A 16,748-nucleotide genomic window follows, 5' to 3' on the forward strand; every position below is an offset into this window, starting at 1 on the left:
GCATCTTCCACTTAATAAATGCTGTCTGAAGAGGAAGCATCCATCCATCACCAGGAAGGGACCACTCTGTGCTACTGCCTATCAGGGCAGTGACTACTTATTCTCCTCACCTACCTTCCTTTGGCCTGGAGTAGTACTTTCCAAAGGCATGGTCTTTGTCAATATTTGGATAGAGATACTTCAGGGGATTCTCTGGAATATTCTCAGCTGCCATGACTTTATAATTGCGAATGATATCAGGGAAAGTAACGGCAGAAAGTTCTTTCTTGGTGTAAGGTTCAACGGCATGGATGTGAGGTTCTAAAAAAAAAAAAAAAAGGAGAAATGCTAGAATTCCACAGAACATCCTAAAACAATGGAAAGGAGAGAAACAAAACGCTGCAGTGTTTACCTGCAGTGAACCTGGTAAAAACTAATCACAGTCCAGGCCTTACAGACACATACCACAGAGAGTGGACTGCCTTATTTCTAAACAACTTAGAATCCTGTTTAAAAAAAGAAGTCATTGCTCTTAGTTACGTTTATCATTTTTTGCTTAGATTTATAAATCTGGCCAAAAAAGTTTATTAAAAGTTTTTAAAAGGCTCTATTCTTCAACAATACCCTGCCCACAGGCAGATATAAATAATTACTAATTGGGTCATCTTGGCTAAAGCCTTAGATTAGGTTACTAAAAATAAGCTTTCTGTGTTGACTTTCTTTTTGTGTTGAAAAACATAATTTTTTAAATAAACAATAGAAATGATAATAGAAAACAACATCTGAAACAAAGAAAGAGCCTATGTGTTACTTTTCCCTTTAGTCCTTAATGTAATCAACCGCAGTTTAATTCATTCCTGTTCTCATTCTCAGACCTTCTTCAGATCCTTCTTCCTAATTAATCCAGAATCTCACATTGGAATGTACATAGTCCACGGACTACAAGTTCAGGTGCTATAGGGACCCTGCTCTAGAACTTCAGACCCTGCCAGTATCCTGAATCTCTGTGACTGATGGTTTCCCACTTAAATTTTCTGACGCCAGCGTTTCCCTTGTCTATGCTTGGTTCGCTAATGCTGTCGTCTCTCAGCTGGCTCAGGACCTATTACGGAAAAGGAGGGCAGGCTCTGACATCTATTCCAGCAGCAGCCTGGGATCTCAGCCCTCCTGATTTTTCCTCTGAAGAAAAAATAAATAGAACAAGAAAAGTAGCCTATCTTTTTGTATCTACCCACTGAAAGCATAAAAGTCCACAGGAACAAATCCTTTCTTTCCTCCAGTCCTTCAAACAAAGCAAACTCTCCACAACAGTGAAAAGTAATCAGTCTATCAGTTTTTCCTCTGTGCTATTCAGCTTTGTCTCCAGAAATCTGGTTCTTAAACACCAAGGACTTTGGACACTTTAGCCATGGACTCATTTGCTTAGAGAGAAACCCAGTATACCAAAGATAAGCCTGCAGCTGCCCATTGTGAAGGCAGGGTGGAGGGCTTCGGCTCTTCCCAACAGCCCCTGCACCCCGCTAACAATGTGTGTGGAATCATCTCACAAAGCCTGCCCTCATCTGCATGCTTTACTCCAGGATTACCCTAAGTGAGTCTAGAAAAGTTTAAGCCTGTGGGAAATGTGACTTCTTCTAAGAACTGGCTGCATGCAGATTATATCAACTCATATCCTTCATCTACTGATAACAAACTGGACAAAATGAGAAAGAATTTGGCCTTGTTTTTTCAAAACTACCATTTTCATAGTACGTTCCAGGCAGGGAATTACAAATATTCATGGTGGTTTATTAACTCCCACTTAGGGGACGCTCAGCTGGGTTGAGTGTAGGATCTGCAATTTCAGATTCATTCATGAATGTGTAAGCTGACTGGTGGTGAGAGAGCAGGATTCCGCACCCTGGGGGTGCTGGTGGCTATGCTCACACCCCTCACTCACCGCCTCCATTCTGGGAGCGCTCCACCCATGTGAATGTGATGGCCCCTTCACGGCAGCTCTCACTGAAGCGCAGCAGGAAGGTCCCCGACTGCTGGTCCTTCAGTAGATCTCGTTCCCGCTCCTTGCTGATGAAGCCCATGATACACCTGGACATGGGAGAGATGGACAGAGAGACTGTAGTTCAATCATGGTCTTAATGCTCAGGTTAGCTTACAAACCAGAACAACTGGCATGTGACAAAATAATCTGTGACAAAAATGTACAGACAGTCTTAAAATCTATTTAATGGCACTTCAGGAAGCACTTCATTTATTCATGTACATGCTACAGTTTAAAGAAGAAACCCAGCATGAACGTGGTGTCAGTAGGAGGCTTAGCAGCTCAGCAACTACACACTGGATCAAGGAGCCTTCGGTTGTCACTGAATTTAAAGACCACTAAATGCTTCAATCTACACATCTTTTATACTGGAGAGGAAGAGACTCAGACAATAGATATTTTCATATTCTAGCATTTCCGATAAACTTTAAGCTTTTGTGAAATATTAGCTGATCCTGGGAATAAGTCAGATAGAAACAAGTTAAAAGGGTTTTTTTCTTCCTTCCTACAGGGAACATGGTGAGAGCTCAAAAAATTCTTTTGCTTGTTTGTTTGTTTGTTTTTGAGACAGAGTCTCAGACTATCACCTTGCATAGAGTGCTGTGGCATCACAGCTCACAGCAACCTCCAACTCTTGGGGTCAAGCGATCTTCTTGCCTCAGTTTTTCTATTTTTAGTAGAGATGGGGGGGGGTCTTGTTTTTTGCTCAGGATGGTGTCAAACTCGTGAGCTCAGGCAATCCACCTGCTTTGGCCTAGCACTCAGAGTGCTAGGATTACAGGCGTGAGCCACTGTGGCTGGCCAGAAATTTTTGTTGAATGAATGAATACATGAATGATACTCAGGTTTTTTAAATTTAGTTTTGCAAATACACACAGATACCTATACTAAGCAAGTATGAATCTAATCATGAGGTTTACACTCCTTATGCCTTGAAGTGACAATCTATATGTGTGCACCTCTGTGAGATTCATACACGTCTTCTCAAATAATGCTTTTTTTTTTTTTTTGCCTCAGCCTTGTAGTGAGTGTGTACTAAAAATCTGTTTCAAAAATACATCCATCAGTGGCCCTTACCCATCATTCCAGAGAGAGAGTAGGTGTTTTTTAATGAGTTCTAGGATGTTTTCAATCCAATGCCAGAAGGAAAAGTTTTTATCATTTATATTTTCCTGAAAATATACAAATGCACACATGAGGAACAAAGAAACCCAAAGCAGTGACTTACCATGCCCCCTCCCACCATCAGATTTTAATCTATAAAGACTTCCCAGCTTTCAAATGTAGAAGTGTCCCGTATAGAGCACCAGCCATCCTGACCCCAGGCAGGGAATATCATAGTTTCTCCCCTCTTATCATTGGCATTCAGACTGGGAGCTGTCCATTTCCCCAGGCAGGGCTCCACTTCCCTCTCTAAACAGTAGCCAAGCAGCCAGGAATAACCTCTAGGGTGAAACATGGAAAGAAAAGCTGCCCCCATGCTAGCAAAATCCAACCGAGCCAGCCGACCAGCCCTATCTGGTGACCCCAGCAGGGTCTAAATGTTCCCTCCAGCTGGCCCTCCTGCTTGAGCAGGTTCCAAGAGACTCATCTGGCCGCTCAGGCCATGCAGCCTGGCCCAGAGCACACATTTCACACGGACATGGCCAATATGCTGCCAGGCGGGGGCCACTGCGAGTGAATAGAAGACTCATTTCGGATATGAAAGAATGTTATCACTCAGGCAGGTGCTTCCTGGCTTGGAGACTAACCTCCTGCGCTGAAGAAAAGCAAACAACTTGCCCTAGGGGCTCCTTGGTCAGAGAAAAAAACATGCCAGAATAAGCAAACAGTCAAGTCACTACCGCAGCAAGAAATATGAGACCTCAGCAGAGAAAAAAGGCTCAGAGAGCATGAAACTCAGACAGAACCCACCTTACAAAACCTCGACCATGGAATAAGACCATCAGGGCCAGCGTTAGGACCTAAACAAATAAAAATAAGATTTTTTTCAGCAAACGGAAATCGATTCTGAAGATTTAGTTGGACCAATGACTCTTGGATTTCCTCTGGAGGAAAAGAGCTAACATCCAAAATGAGGAAGTTCTGAACGTCCATGGTTGATATTTTCTGATACCTTAATGCTAAATTAATTCTGCAACAAAGCCCAGGGGTTATTAGCTACACAAATTAAAGTATTCCAGGCTCTAAGAGGTGGTAAGCCCTTTATCTCTCTTCAAACAAAACCACAAATACACCACTAAAGGCAGAGAAGAGATCTTTCTTAACTCTTGACAAATATGAAAATAGAGTAAGATGACTTTATACTTTTTACTTAATAGAACAAGATGAGTATTGTGACAGGTGCATGGCCAAGAGAAGGCACTGTTGAGAGCCACTGGGTCAGGAAGGGCCTCTCAGTGATCACAGCAGATGTGGTTCTGCTGTACAGAAAGCAAAGCTGGATAAAAATTATCCATGGGTTTAAAAAAAAATAGTTCAGATATTCCCATTCATTAAAAGATCTGACCTTGAGACTAGTGGATCTTTGATTTGTTTAGACTGATAAATCCACTGATATAGAAGGGTCTACCTTCCATGGTCTGGACTCTGCCCAGTCAGTCCAAGCTGCAGATTACAAGAGGCGTGCTCCTGTGTGAGCAGTGTCTTCACTACCTGGGCCCTCCTGATGCAGGAGGGTGAGTAGTGGAGACACTGGGTGGGTCTTGTGTGCTGGGCAGTCCCCAGGACCTTATTCTTACCACATCAGGGACTTTCTTCTCCCCAAGGTTCATCTTTTTTTGTCAAGGAACTTATACATAATATCCTTTATATAATTAAAAAAAACTTTCCTTAGAAACCCTTCTCAGAAATGTTAGCAAGAGATGAGGAAATGATTTGGTTAAATCTTTTATCAGGCCTCTATTTTTTTCCAAGATCATGTATGATTCTCATTTAGCTTTAATAAGCTGCAGCTTGAAAAGTCAACAGGTTTTAATATTCTTCTACTTTCAAAAAAGTAAAGAGCAGAGAGGGGGAAAAAGAACAAGTAAGACATTCTTATAAATCTCTATTTTTACATACATAAAAAGTTAGTATGTTCATACCAAGAAGCTTCTCTCCCAACATATTCAGCTGGTCCACATTGAGACCTCTCTTGGTGACAGAAGAAAACTGCCAGCTCAGGACCTCTGAAAGCTGAGACCATCGTGCACATGGTGGATTCAGGAAGAAGGACAGATTCTACAAAGAAAACACCCAACGCTAAGGGTTACTGAAGTCACAAGCCAGACAATGAAACATGAGTCTCAATGTCCTGAAGTTTAATTCTAGTTTATATGACACACAGATGTTTTCACCGTAGTGGAAGAAAAATACAGTCAAGTCTTATTATTTGGAGGCTCCCCTTTTGAGTTTGTTTACTCATTAACACTGATTTGTAACTCCAAAATCAATACTCATGACACCCGCACAGTCACCTGAAGACACAACCATGCCAGAGCAGAAAGGATTGAGTCCCTTAATACATTTACATTCCTACTGAGGTCAAACAACACTCTGGCTTGCTTCAGCTCTCATACTAGAAACAGTATCCCTTCTGAAGTTTATTTAGTGCCACATTTTTCGCATTCCTGTGATTATTCATTTAGCTGCTTAAAATGGCGCCCACGTGTCCTGCCTCACCATCTGCCATTCCTGAGCACAGGAAGGCTGTGACGTGCCCCAAAGAGAAAATGTGTATGTGAGATGAACTTCACTCAGACACAAGTGACAGTGCTGCTGGCTGTTAAGTTCAATATTAATGAATCAACAAATACATTAGGTAAGATATGTTTAAACAGAAACGCAAAAATAAGGTTCTGTATTGATGTGCTGACAAAAATACTGAGACCACAGGCTTGTAGGAACCTAATCCTGTATTTCCCTTGGGAGCAATAATTCCCTATTCGCTCATTAAGTATTTCCCAGTCACATGACAGAACACAGCTACTTTGAATAATGAGAGTCGTAATTAATCAACAGTGAGGTGCCATGCTCCAAGAACGGGGCATGTTTGTTTAATAGATATACACATTTAAGAAAAAGAATGATACCAAAGAACCTCCTCCATAATAAAAGTTACATAAAATCATCAGTTGTCTGAGCTTATTCACATCCAAACACACACACACATATGCTTCACGTGCCCAGAATTAAGTCACTTTCCTTAGTGACACCCCAAGAGCTGTGTCACTTCTCTCTCAACATCTGGCCAGCACAGGATATTTCAGAGATGCAACAGCAAGACCATAGGGTCTCTGGCTAACCTCTGGGATGAAAGCAAATACAGTTCCTTACCCTGGGTTCTGCCACCAGCATGTTGTACCACAGAATGGAGGCCCAGCCACTTGGGAGCTGGCTGACATTGGAGATCACCACGATGGGCAGAGAGGTCGTCTGAAAGATGACAGAGACCTTGAAATCATCTGCACTGCAGAAATATCACTTTCTACTCAGCCTCAGAAACAAGCAGTGGATTATTTATGTATATGCATATAGTTTACACTTGAAAAGCAGAAAGAGGTTAAGTTCTGTTCTTCTGTCCATAGTTTATCTTATCTTCAGTTAAGAAATAAGTCCCTATGGCTTGGCACCTGTAGCTCAATGGCTAGGGCGCCAGCCACATACACTGGAGCTGGCGGGTTCGAATCCAGCCCGGGCCTGCCAAACAACAATGACAACTACAACCAAAAAAATATCTGGGCATTGTGGCGGGTGCCTGTAGTCCCAGCTACTTGGGAAGGTGAGGCAAGAGAATCGAGTAAGCCCAGGAGTTTGAGGTTGCTGTGAGCTGTGACGCCATAGCACTCTACCCCAGGCGACAGCTTGAGACTCTGTCTCAAAAAAAAAAGAGCTAAGTCCCTAAAACTAATGATAGCTGCAATTTGTTCAAGGATACCCAATTTAAAAATAAGTAAATCATGACATAAACAAAATGTGGGGAAAGGGCGGAGTAAAGAAAATAAGTTTCAATGCTTAATATAAAAAAATTAACACTGGCAATCTCAATTAGAACAAATAGCTTACAGAGTTTGAGATTAACTCAATTCTCTATCTTTCTGGACCATAAATTAAGGTTAAAATAACATTAGTGGAAAAAGATTATCTTTTTTAAGCCATCAGGTAGGTATCTCTAAAACAAAAACTGAGAAATAAAAATACATGTAGTAGTTAAGAGTAAAAATAAAGTTTTCCACCTTGAGACCACAGAAGTCTTACCTCAAGATCAATTACCAAACCAGGTTGGCACAACTGGGTTTCAAAACTAAGAGAGTGAAGCTCTTCAGTAACAATCAGAGGGCCCTGAGGAGAGAAAAGGAAAAAAGAAAAGAATAGAGCAATATATTCACTCATCTTGCAAATTTCAGAAGCCAAATTAACACTAAAACCAGGCTGCAGAGATCCTGGACCCAATTGGCTGCAACGTGAATATTCAATAATCTTACCCCAGGTGTTACTCTGAGATCATGGCAAGGTTGGAGATTCAGGGAAAAACAGGAATGGGGAAAGGGCATTTCTAATGGCTTTCTCTGTGACCTAGGGTCTGAGCCCCTCTAGAGGTGTCCCCAGGCCCTAGAGGCACTGACCTTCCCTCACTGGACAGACCTGCCTGGTTTGGGTCTAGTCACAACATAGTCTCTCACCTCATTAGTTCTGGAGCCAGCATTCTTCTGTTCTTTCAGTTGCTATAAAAGAAAAAACCATCTTCTTAAATGGCATGTTAATTGTCCAAGTTACTCACTTCATTTGCGAAGTAGACCAAAATTAAAACTAGAAAGAATGCCAGATACAAATGCTGAGAAACAAAACTGCCCTTGTCTGGGTCCATGAGCAGAAGCACCTCTCCCCACTGGCCCGGCAGGGTGTGGGCACCAGGCCTCCGGAGGACCTCAGGGAACTGTATCCTGCTCCCTTCCCGTGTGCACTTTCCCTGAATGAGCTCCCATGCACCTTCACTAGCTGTGGCATGTCCCCAGGCTCAGGGCGGACAGCTTCTCCTCCTTCCTTCTTCCCTCAGAAGAGTCTTCCAGAGATCCAGTGACTCCAGGATCAACTACCCTCAAGTGGACTTCAATACTGAGGCTTTGAGGGAGCAACTGGGGCCCTGAGGGCAGCTCTGGGCACCCTCAGGCTCCCAGGTTGGGCTGAGGGTCCTGAACAACACCTAGCTTCCCAGCCCCGAGGTCTGCTGGTGCACAGATGCCAAGAGAAAAGGTGCCTTGACTCACTGCAGGTTCTGGGCCCAGGGAGAGCTGTGGGCTCAGCGCCAAAGGAACATCTGAACAACTGGAACTGGCAACACCATTACCACAGAAGGGGAAAGTAGGTGGGGCACTTCAGACACCCCTGCTGGGCAGCTTCTATCACCTCTTAGGATGGGAACTAATTCTCTAGAGACCCGTTGCAGGGGCAGAGTCAGGCCGCCAAGGACGCAGGGGCTGTGGGTGAGACCACCAGGAAAAGAAATGCAAAGAAGAGGCTGCAGAGAGAATGTGGGGTTCGTGACCATGCCTGGAGGGTGGGGGAGGTATGGTCAGGACATGGGAGCAATGGCCTCTGAGAAAACCACGTGAGTCACTGAGGCCATTGAGGCCACCGGCAACCAACTGGGCCATTTATGAACATGCAGGCTCAGAGCAGTTTCCTTGAGACTGATACTGCCCAACAGGAGCTTTGGAAGAGAGGCGGGCAGAACACACAATGATGGTTCTGGGATGAGAAGGGGGAACCAAAATGTCCCAAGTGCTGGTGACGAGAACTCACCAGCCACAAAGTCTGGAAAGTCTAGGGGCACCCTCCAGGTTACAAAGTGTCCCAAAGTGCCACTCAATTGTCAAAAGTCCTAATAAATCAGGGAGCACCCAAAGAGGGCAAAACCAGTGTCCTCACCAGATGTCGAAATTCAGCCGCCAGACTTCCATTGGTGGACTCCTCCATGTTCATCACTTTCGTGTGTGTGCCCAAAATGTTGAACTTTCTGAATCTATACAACACGAGACAGAAATAATGAAAGGCTTCAAACTATTAAGCAAGCAAACAAAAAGGATAGAGAAATACAGTGCAGAGTGGATCACGTACCCTTTTACTGTGTTTCTCTCATTCACGTCTCTGCAAAAAACAAACATATATATGTATGTAGATACATAATAAATAACCACACAAGTGTTTCTAAAATTTAAAATAAGTTTTAACAAACCTATAAAAATAGAGGCAAAAGATAAATAAAACATAAATCTCAACCTGGTTTGCTGCCCTGTCATTTCCCTCCCACCCCTCCTCGATCCCCCTACAGCACCACTGAGTGGCCTTGGGCAAACAAACCAGGCCTCCTGCGTCTCATTGGTACAACATGCCAAGAGCGTGAACCTTCCAGGATATCCTGAGGAGTAAACTAGTTAATGGATAAAATGAGTACATAATGTACCCTTAGTAAATGTAAGCGTACCTCTGTTTATTGAGCAACTACATACTCTGTGTGAGGCTCTGTGCTAAGCACTGGGGATTCAACAGACAGCACCCGGCTCTGCTGCCACAGAACTCGGCAGCCCTCCAATGTGCCTGCCTAACCCTTATTTTCATTCTCTATTATCTCTAATGCTCTCACCTAAGTACCCCAGAAGAGTCAGCTATTAGGGGAAAGTGACAAGTTTAAGTCTGAGGTCAAAATCTTGAAAAACCTTGCATCTTATGTAAATTCAATGATTATTTTGTCATGCTCTAGCCAAAAAATGTATCTGTTAATGTGTAGATATAGATTAGAAATTGTTAGCCCAGTCACAAGTAGATAAGTTAGGGATCTTCCCTTTCTTTTTTTTTAATTATTTAATAAAATTAATTAAATTAATTAATTTTGCAGTTTTGGGCCAGGGCCAGGTTTGAACCCTCCACCTCCAGCATAAGGGGCCAGCGCCCTATTCCTTTGAGACACAGGTGCCACCTGATCTTTCCTTTCCTATCTCAACTAGAAGTTCAGTTGTTTCTGTGAATGACAATTCCCATTGCCTGTGAGAGGGACCTACTTTTACTGTTCAAAACAAAAGAAAAGAAAAAGATTTAGAATAAAAGGAACAATGTGGTACAAAGCTGATTTGTCAAAGCTAAGAAGATAAGTCAGCGCTGGAGTAGACAGAAAAGACAGAAGAGCCAGAAAAAACTGAAAGAGGGGCTGAAATAAAGCAGAGGGTCAAAACTGGAGTGGCCGCAAAACCCTGATGGTTCCTCCCTTCAAGAAGAATGTATCTCTCAGTCCCCAGAATCTCTGCCAGCCTTGCCTTACTTTTACCAACAGAATGCAGGGGAGTGACATAGATTCCAAGGCTAGCCCTCACAGGCCTCGCCTGCTTGGAACACTGTCTCCATCAGCAAAGCCCAGGCTAGCCTCTTTGAGAGTGAGGAAGGATAGCAAAATACAGTGCAAAGTGTATCACGTACCCTCCTGAAACACAGACATGCAACAAAATTGGCTAGTTCCAATCAGGCTAGCCCAGACAGAAGGACCACCTACAACACACAGGATGTAAGAAATAATGTTTTGGGGGTTTTATCCACTCATTTTTTTTGTTTTTTGAGACAGAGCCTCAAGCTGTCATTCTGGGTAGAGTGCCATGGCATCATAGCTCACAGTAACCTCTAAGTCCTGGGCTTAAGTGATTCTCTTGCCTCAGCTTCCCAAGTAACTGGGACTACAGGCGCCAGCCACAATGCCCAGATATTTTTTGGTTGTAGTTGTCATTGTTGTTTGGCGGGCCCGGGCTGGATTGGAACTCTGGTGTATATGGCTGGTGCCTTAGCCGCTTGAGCTACAGGTGCCAAGCCTATCCACTAAATTTTTGGAGTGGTTTGTTCTACAGCAGAAGCTAACTGAAACAGAGAAAAACCAAAGATGATGGCAGGGAAGACAAAGAAACAGACTATGCTACAAGGAAGAATATTCTTACAGAAGTGGGAAGAAACAAAAAGCCAGGGGAAAACGAAATTATCACAAGTCATTTTTAAAACCTACTGTACTCGTATGTGACACAAGCCAACAAAAGCATCAGACATATCTGGGGCAAGGGGTCATGTTGTTCCTTAAGGCAAGTGGCTAAGTCAGTCCTAGTCTAGGTCTAGGGTCTAAAGGCAAAATAGGATGGGAATGCTCAATCTGAATCCCTCTGAGAGATGTTGCTGATCCCCGGGTCTCCACAGTTTAGAAGGGATGGGGTGAATCCAGCAGCTCCACATAGGCCCCCCCAAATGTGGCTGACCTCATTCTAGAAACAACCTCCCAATAGGCCTCAGAATCATAGCAGCCTGGATGGTCAGCCTGGTGTGTGATCAGGGCCTCTCGATGGGGCTAGCCTGGGAAGAGCGGGTGGTATGCTGAGTCCAGCTGCCTTGGGATGTGCAGATTACAATCTCAAATGCACAAAATACACTCATTCTATTGTTTACTTATAGTCTATATGGACACAGGCATTTTGACAGCAGCTCTACAGGAAGCTCTTGACATCCAGAAAGGCAGCTGCTGACTTAAATCTCTGGGATCATTTGTAATGGTCCTGGTGGACCTGACTTGAAGCCTCTGCTCACCAGCAGCAGTAGCAGTGTCAGCACCCTGGGCTCAGCCCCAGGGTCACAGGGAGGCAAACTTCCTCCCAGTGTAGACACCCATTGAAAAACTGGTGAATCTGCTCATCTAATGGAGGAGTCTATGGTTAACAAACCAGCATTTCTTTTTTTTTTTTTTGAGACAGAGCCTCAAGCTGTCCCCCTGGGTAGAGTGTCGTGGCATTACAGCTCACAGCAACCTCCAACTCCTGGGCTCAAGCGAGTCTCCTGCCTCCGCCTCCCAAGCAGCTGGGACTACAGGCGCCCGCCACAACGCCCGGCTATTTTTTGGTTGCAGCCATCATTGTTGTTTGGCGGGTCCGGGCTGGGGATTCGAACCCGCCACCTTAGGTGTACGTGGCTGGCGCCTTAGCTGGTTGAGCTATAGGCGCCGAGCCCAAACCAGCATTTCAATCATATGTGTATCTTAGATAATCTTAAAGGCATCTTACTTATCAAATAAGACTTTGACTTTCAAGTTATAATTCAGCTCTTGCAACTTCACCAACAGCCTGCAAAGAAAAATAAAAATCATTACTTTAAAAAATTATCTATTACAATTTACTATGTCAACTCCCTAACTATGACTATTTAGAAATAAACAAAACCCCCTCCAATTTGGAGGTCTTACAAACAACAACAAAACTGACATTTTTGTATTGTCTACTTGGATTTTTTAAAAAGTGCATTTGTAGGATAAATTCCCAGCTGTGGAATTGCTGAAGAAACACAGCACTGATTTTATACTTCCACCAAAGTGAGTGAGAGTGGCCACATCCCTAAATAATCTCACCAACGTTGGGTTTTATCAAAATTTCTACTTTTGGCCAACTGACACAGGTGAAAAATAGCAAACGTTACTTCTTACTAAATTTGTTTATAATGTTTGTTCTACTGGAAGAAAATAAAAACTATCAACCATAATCAGAAAATGTGGGTCGTATCTCTAATCTCACTAGGGTGGTGTGGGATGGTAGGAGGCATGTGCCTCTGCTCCCCTAAGCTGGAGGCCCCAGGGATATGTCAGCCCTCACTTAGTAAAAAGGTGGAGAGGATCAGATTTTCACTGCCCCTTCCAGCTGCCAAGTTCTAGGATTCACAGGGGCTTAAGTGTGGCAATGTAACACTGCCAGCCAGGGAAAGCGGCGGGTGCCTGTGGACTTAAATCAGCATATACCAATAACAAAAGATGAATATAAGTCGCATTTGAGCACCTCTGGTAATTGCAGAAGTCAAACATGACTTCAGTATTACAAATTTAATAAGGTTTTTTCCTTTCTTAAATAGTGTGTACATTTAGGCAGTGCCTGTGGCTCAAAGGAGTAGGGTGCTGGCCCCATATACCAGAGGTGGCGGGTTCAAACTCGGCCCTGGCCAGAAGAGGAAAAAAAAAAGTGTGTACAGTTTTTTTGCACCCTTTGCATGTGTACACACGTACACACACATATATATATTTATAGATATCAATATGGAAAAAATTGGGTGAAGACAGACTTAGGCTGTTTTCCAGGGTGGTCCACAGATATTTAAATCACAAGGAGCTTTGAAAATGTGATGAAAGCTAAGAACCCATTTACCAGGAGAACACATATGGCACATATCCACTTTCATACACACCACAGTTTCAGGGATTCATAAAGCTCAAGTCATAAGCTTACGTTCAAGAGGGGTGAGGATGCTATGACTTCTACTCTATACTATACACATTTCAGCAATGTGGAGTCCCTTTCTATTACAAATATGCATGACATTTACAACAGGAAAAATAATCAGGTGTGTATATATATGTATATACATCTACACTGATTACGTTTCTATTTTGAAGAAAAAAGACTCCTGGATGTTCTAAGTAAGAATTCACATTAAAATGCCTACTGAAAAATTCTTTCCTCTAAAGCATTCTATATAACTGCTCTGTAAACGGAAATGAGGGTGCAAGTACATGACAGGCAGCATGTGGGAGGACACCTCCCCTTGGTTACCTCAACTTCACGGTGAACTGCACTCCGGTCTTCAAGACCAATGGCCGCTGAGGGTGAGTCGGCATGCAAGGCTGTCTCTCCACCACAAATGAGCTGTAAACATCCAGCAGTGCAGAAAAATCAGTATTTCCACCGAAACTGAGGCAGTAAAAAATGATTTTCTCTGAAGAGGAAGGGGCGTTAGAGAACACAACCTAAACCACTGCTGGAAAGATTCTGATAAGGTGGATGATCGAAGTGACATTTTTTTAGTTAGCAAAGAATCCCCAAACCTAATTTACACTTACCAAAAACAGAGTGATCTGTGAAACTGTTCAACAAGGAAAACCCCTAATTTGATCATATTCATTTACATATCATCATTAAAAATCAAATTTGCCTCAAAACCCCAAGAAAATGTCCTCAATTTTTTCAAATTCCAACATACAGGCATTCTTGTTTAGATACCAGCCAGAGGGAATGAAGTACATATTATCATGCTAATGTAAAACAGAAAAAACCAACAGATCTTATAATGTGAATTCTACTCTTCCACTTCGTGACATTCATTTATCTACCAAGCATGTTGGAACACCTTAGATTGGGGGAAGAGCGACAAAAACACGTCTCTATCTTCCAGAACCTTACAATTTTCAGCAAAGCTACAAAAGTAGGGCCACAAATGTCCAGCTGAGGCCTCCGCATGGATTGGCAGGAGGTGAAGAACCAGACTAGAGCTGTGTTCTGGGAAGAACCGAGGTCACAAGGCGTAAGCTGGAAGGGGCTGCAGAAGGGATTGGCTGAGTTCAGAAAAGAGGAGTTAAGAGCCCAAGATGTGATAAGGCCACAGGATGGGAAGGACAGGGCAAACCTCATTAGACACACTAAGTTTTGCACAGACCAGCCACAGGGAGAGGACGCGGCCTAATACTACAGTTTCTAGCCCAGATGTCCACAAGAATGACCATGGCCATCAATAAGGAACTTCGGTAGGAATAAACTGCCACATAAAAACCTATTAAACCCTTCCAAATTATCTGAATTACTGTAAATATTCCTCTGGATAAAATAATCGGTGAAGGCGCAATAAACATCTCACAAATTACCTCTGAATGAGCTGCTGGAAAAGGCTAAAGGTGCGGTCCCACAACACTTGCTTGTTTTTTGTGATGGGGTCGTGTTCGTATGTATACTTCTGTTCCAACTCCTCCAGCTTTTTAAGCTGTTGACGAACTTGCTGCAGACTTTCTGCAACTATGGTGAACCTGGGAAGGTACAAGACAACAGTGGCCCAGTGAGGAACGGTCCCAAAGCAGCCTGTAATACAGAAACCAGGGAAACCAACAAGTGATCACGGGAAACACAAGGTGTTAGGCACATCAGTGCGCTCTGCCCAGCAGGGAGAAATGGGGGAAACAAGCCTTGTGCTGGCGCTGATGAGCTTAGTTATCTGGGGAGAAAAAGCTAACATGCATTGAACAATGATGTCCTGGACCAAAATCCTCTGCACGCACCTGAGATCTATGTAAAGAGAGACTGGTGGGAGCAGAGCTTCTTGGGGACCTGTGCCTTCAGCGACCTTTCAGGCAAGTGGGATTTAAAAAGGGCAAGGCAAATAGGAGGCCAGTGGCAGGGGACACAGTAAGGCAGGTACCTTTGGGTGATGTAAGAGGTGCCAAGGAGCCACTGAAGGTTTTATGTCAAGATAGTGGCGTGAGCAGGTAGTGCCTCACCAGACTATCAGACCCATGCAGGGGGCCCAGGGAGCAGCCTTGAAGCCACCAAGCAATGTGGTGAGGAGGGAACAAAGATTACTATTTGATTCAACCAGAAGGAGAGGGTAATAGGTTAATCTAAACCCCAAAAGCCAATGAGTCAACCTAGCCCTTGCTTTAAGGTTCTCCCTTCCTTACAGTCGGTCACCTGCTAATGGTTCACCAGCAATAATGGCAGAAGAAAATATTTTAAAATGTCTCCTACTTTTTACTTCGTGAGTTCACTCTTCAAATCAGTTCAAGGAGCTGAAAGAGCAGCGCTTAGCCACAGGAGAAGGCAGGATAATGGTATTTAAGTGAGTTCCAGAGAAGCTTCTAACCCAGTGTCCCCAACTCTATCTGGTTTGTGGCACAGAGAAAATGGCAATTCTCAGAAAGCACAGAGGGACAACAGGGGACATCTCTGTCCCTGGAACGGGCATGTGTGATCTAAAGTGACCACGAGGGGGCATCAAACACTCCAGGGCCTCTCTGGCCACCAGAGGGCTTGGGGGTCAGTAACCCTCCAGGTCCACCAGGGCACACTCAACTGGAAAGCACTGTTCAATAAACTTAGGGTACATACAGGCAATCACAGAATAAAAACAAATGGGTGAATATTTATTTGGGTGTATTAATTGTGAATTTTTTTTAATTAGCAATGCAGAAAATAACCTCCCCAGACCTATAGTCCTTGGGCTGTTGGCAACCGCTCTGGGCTGCCATCCCTTCATGTTCACCCCATGATCCCACCTCTTCTGTCCTCTCTACCCATCCCACGTTCAGCTCTCACCCAGACCATAATACAATGCTAATAGTACCCCAGTGGGCCTTTCTGCCTCTATTCTATCCTTCAGATTGCAGCCATAGTGACCTTTCTAAATAAAAAAATCAGAGAAATGGATGCCATGGCTTCCCAGCAAGATAATGCCCCTGCCCTAGCACAGTGTCAAGAACCCCACCTTCAGGCTCCAGCACACTCTGCAGGCCCACTTTCCTCCTCATCTCTCTGGAGCCCCTACCACATGGTTCCTGCAGGTCCTGTGCCTTTGTATATGCAATTCTCTTTGTCACAGAGGACTTCTACTCCCTATGCCACGGGGGTGCTCAAAAGTCAGCACCAGGCTACTTCCTCCATGGAACACTGGTGGAGGCCAGAGCTCCTGGAACCTGTTCCTGCACAGGGTTCTTACCACACCCATCTCTCCCTCCACACTGAGAAGTTCTGATTGGCAGACCAAGAATCATTTGTCCTTGTGTGCCTAGGCCCCAGTACAGCACCTCGAACACACTAGGCATATAGTAAGTAGATGAGTGGATAACTGAGTGAGTGGCCGAGCCAATGTCTAAAATTACTTCATTTATTTTTTAAGAGATAAAGTCACTTTGTCACCCTTGGTAGAGTGC

The 16,748-nt window shown here is 43.8% G+C and overlaps 1 protein-coding gene across 4 annotated transcripts in view; it reads right to left on the bottom strand.

Moving 5' to 3' along the window:
• The window catches only part of STAT1 (signal transducer and activator of transcription 1), a 49,858-nt gene that overhangs the window by 14,164 nt on the left and 18,946 nt on the right, over positions 1–16,748 (bottom strand). For all 4 annotated transcript variants that reach the window (XR_002771081.1, XM_003801825.3, XM_023508089.1 and 1 more), the window contains 13 exons: positions 14,694–14,852; positions 13,609–13,701; positions 12,079–12,138; positions 9,116–9,145; positions 8,927–9,020; positions 7,681–7,722; positions 7,256–7,339; positions 6,335–6,433; positions 5,104–5,239; positions 3,932–3,981; positions 3,095–3,189; positions 1,919–2,064; positions 115–300 (listed from right to left, as the gene is read on the bottom strand). Coding sequence is in view for 3 of the 4 variants with exons in the window: in XM_003801825.3 (XP_003801873.1) it covers positions 115–300; positions 1,919–2,064; positions 3,095–3,189; positions 3,932–3,981; positions 5,104–5,239; positions 6,335–6,433; positions 7,256–7,339; positions 7,681–7,722; positions 8,927–9,020; positions 9,116–9,145; positions 12,079–12,138; positions 13,609–13,701; positions 14,694–14,852 (1,274 nt within the window). In the remaining variant the exon portion in view is untranslated. The remainder of the gene's footprint in view (positions 1–114; positions 301–1,918; positions 2,065–3,094; positions 3,190–3,931; positions 3,982–5,103; positions 5,240–6,334; positions 6,434–7,255; positions 7,340–7,680; positions 7,723–8,926; positions 9,021–9,115; positions 9,146–12,078; positions 12,139–13,608; positions 13,702–14,693; positions 14,853–16,748) is intronic.

Source organism: Otolemur garnettii, unplaced genomic scaffold (genome assembly GCF_000181295.1).
Source record: "Otolemur garnettii isolate 467f Iridium unplaced genomic scaffold, OtoGar3 scaffold00222, whole genome shotgun sequence".
NCBI classification, from domain to species: Eukaryota; Metazoa; Chordata; class Mammalia; order Primates; family Galagidae; genus Otolemur; species Otolemur garnettii.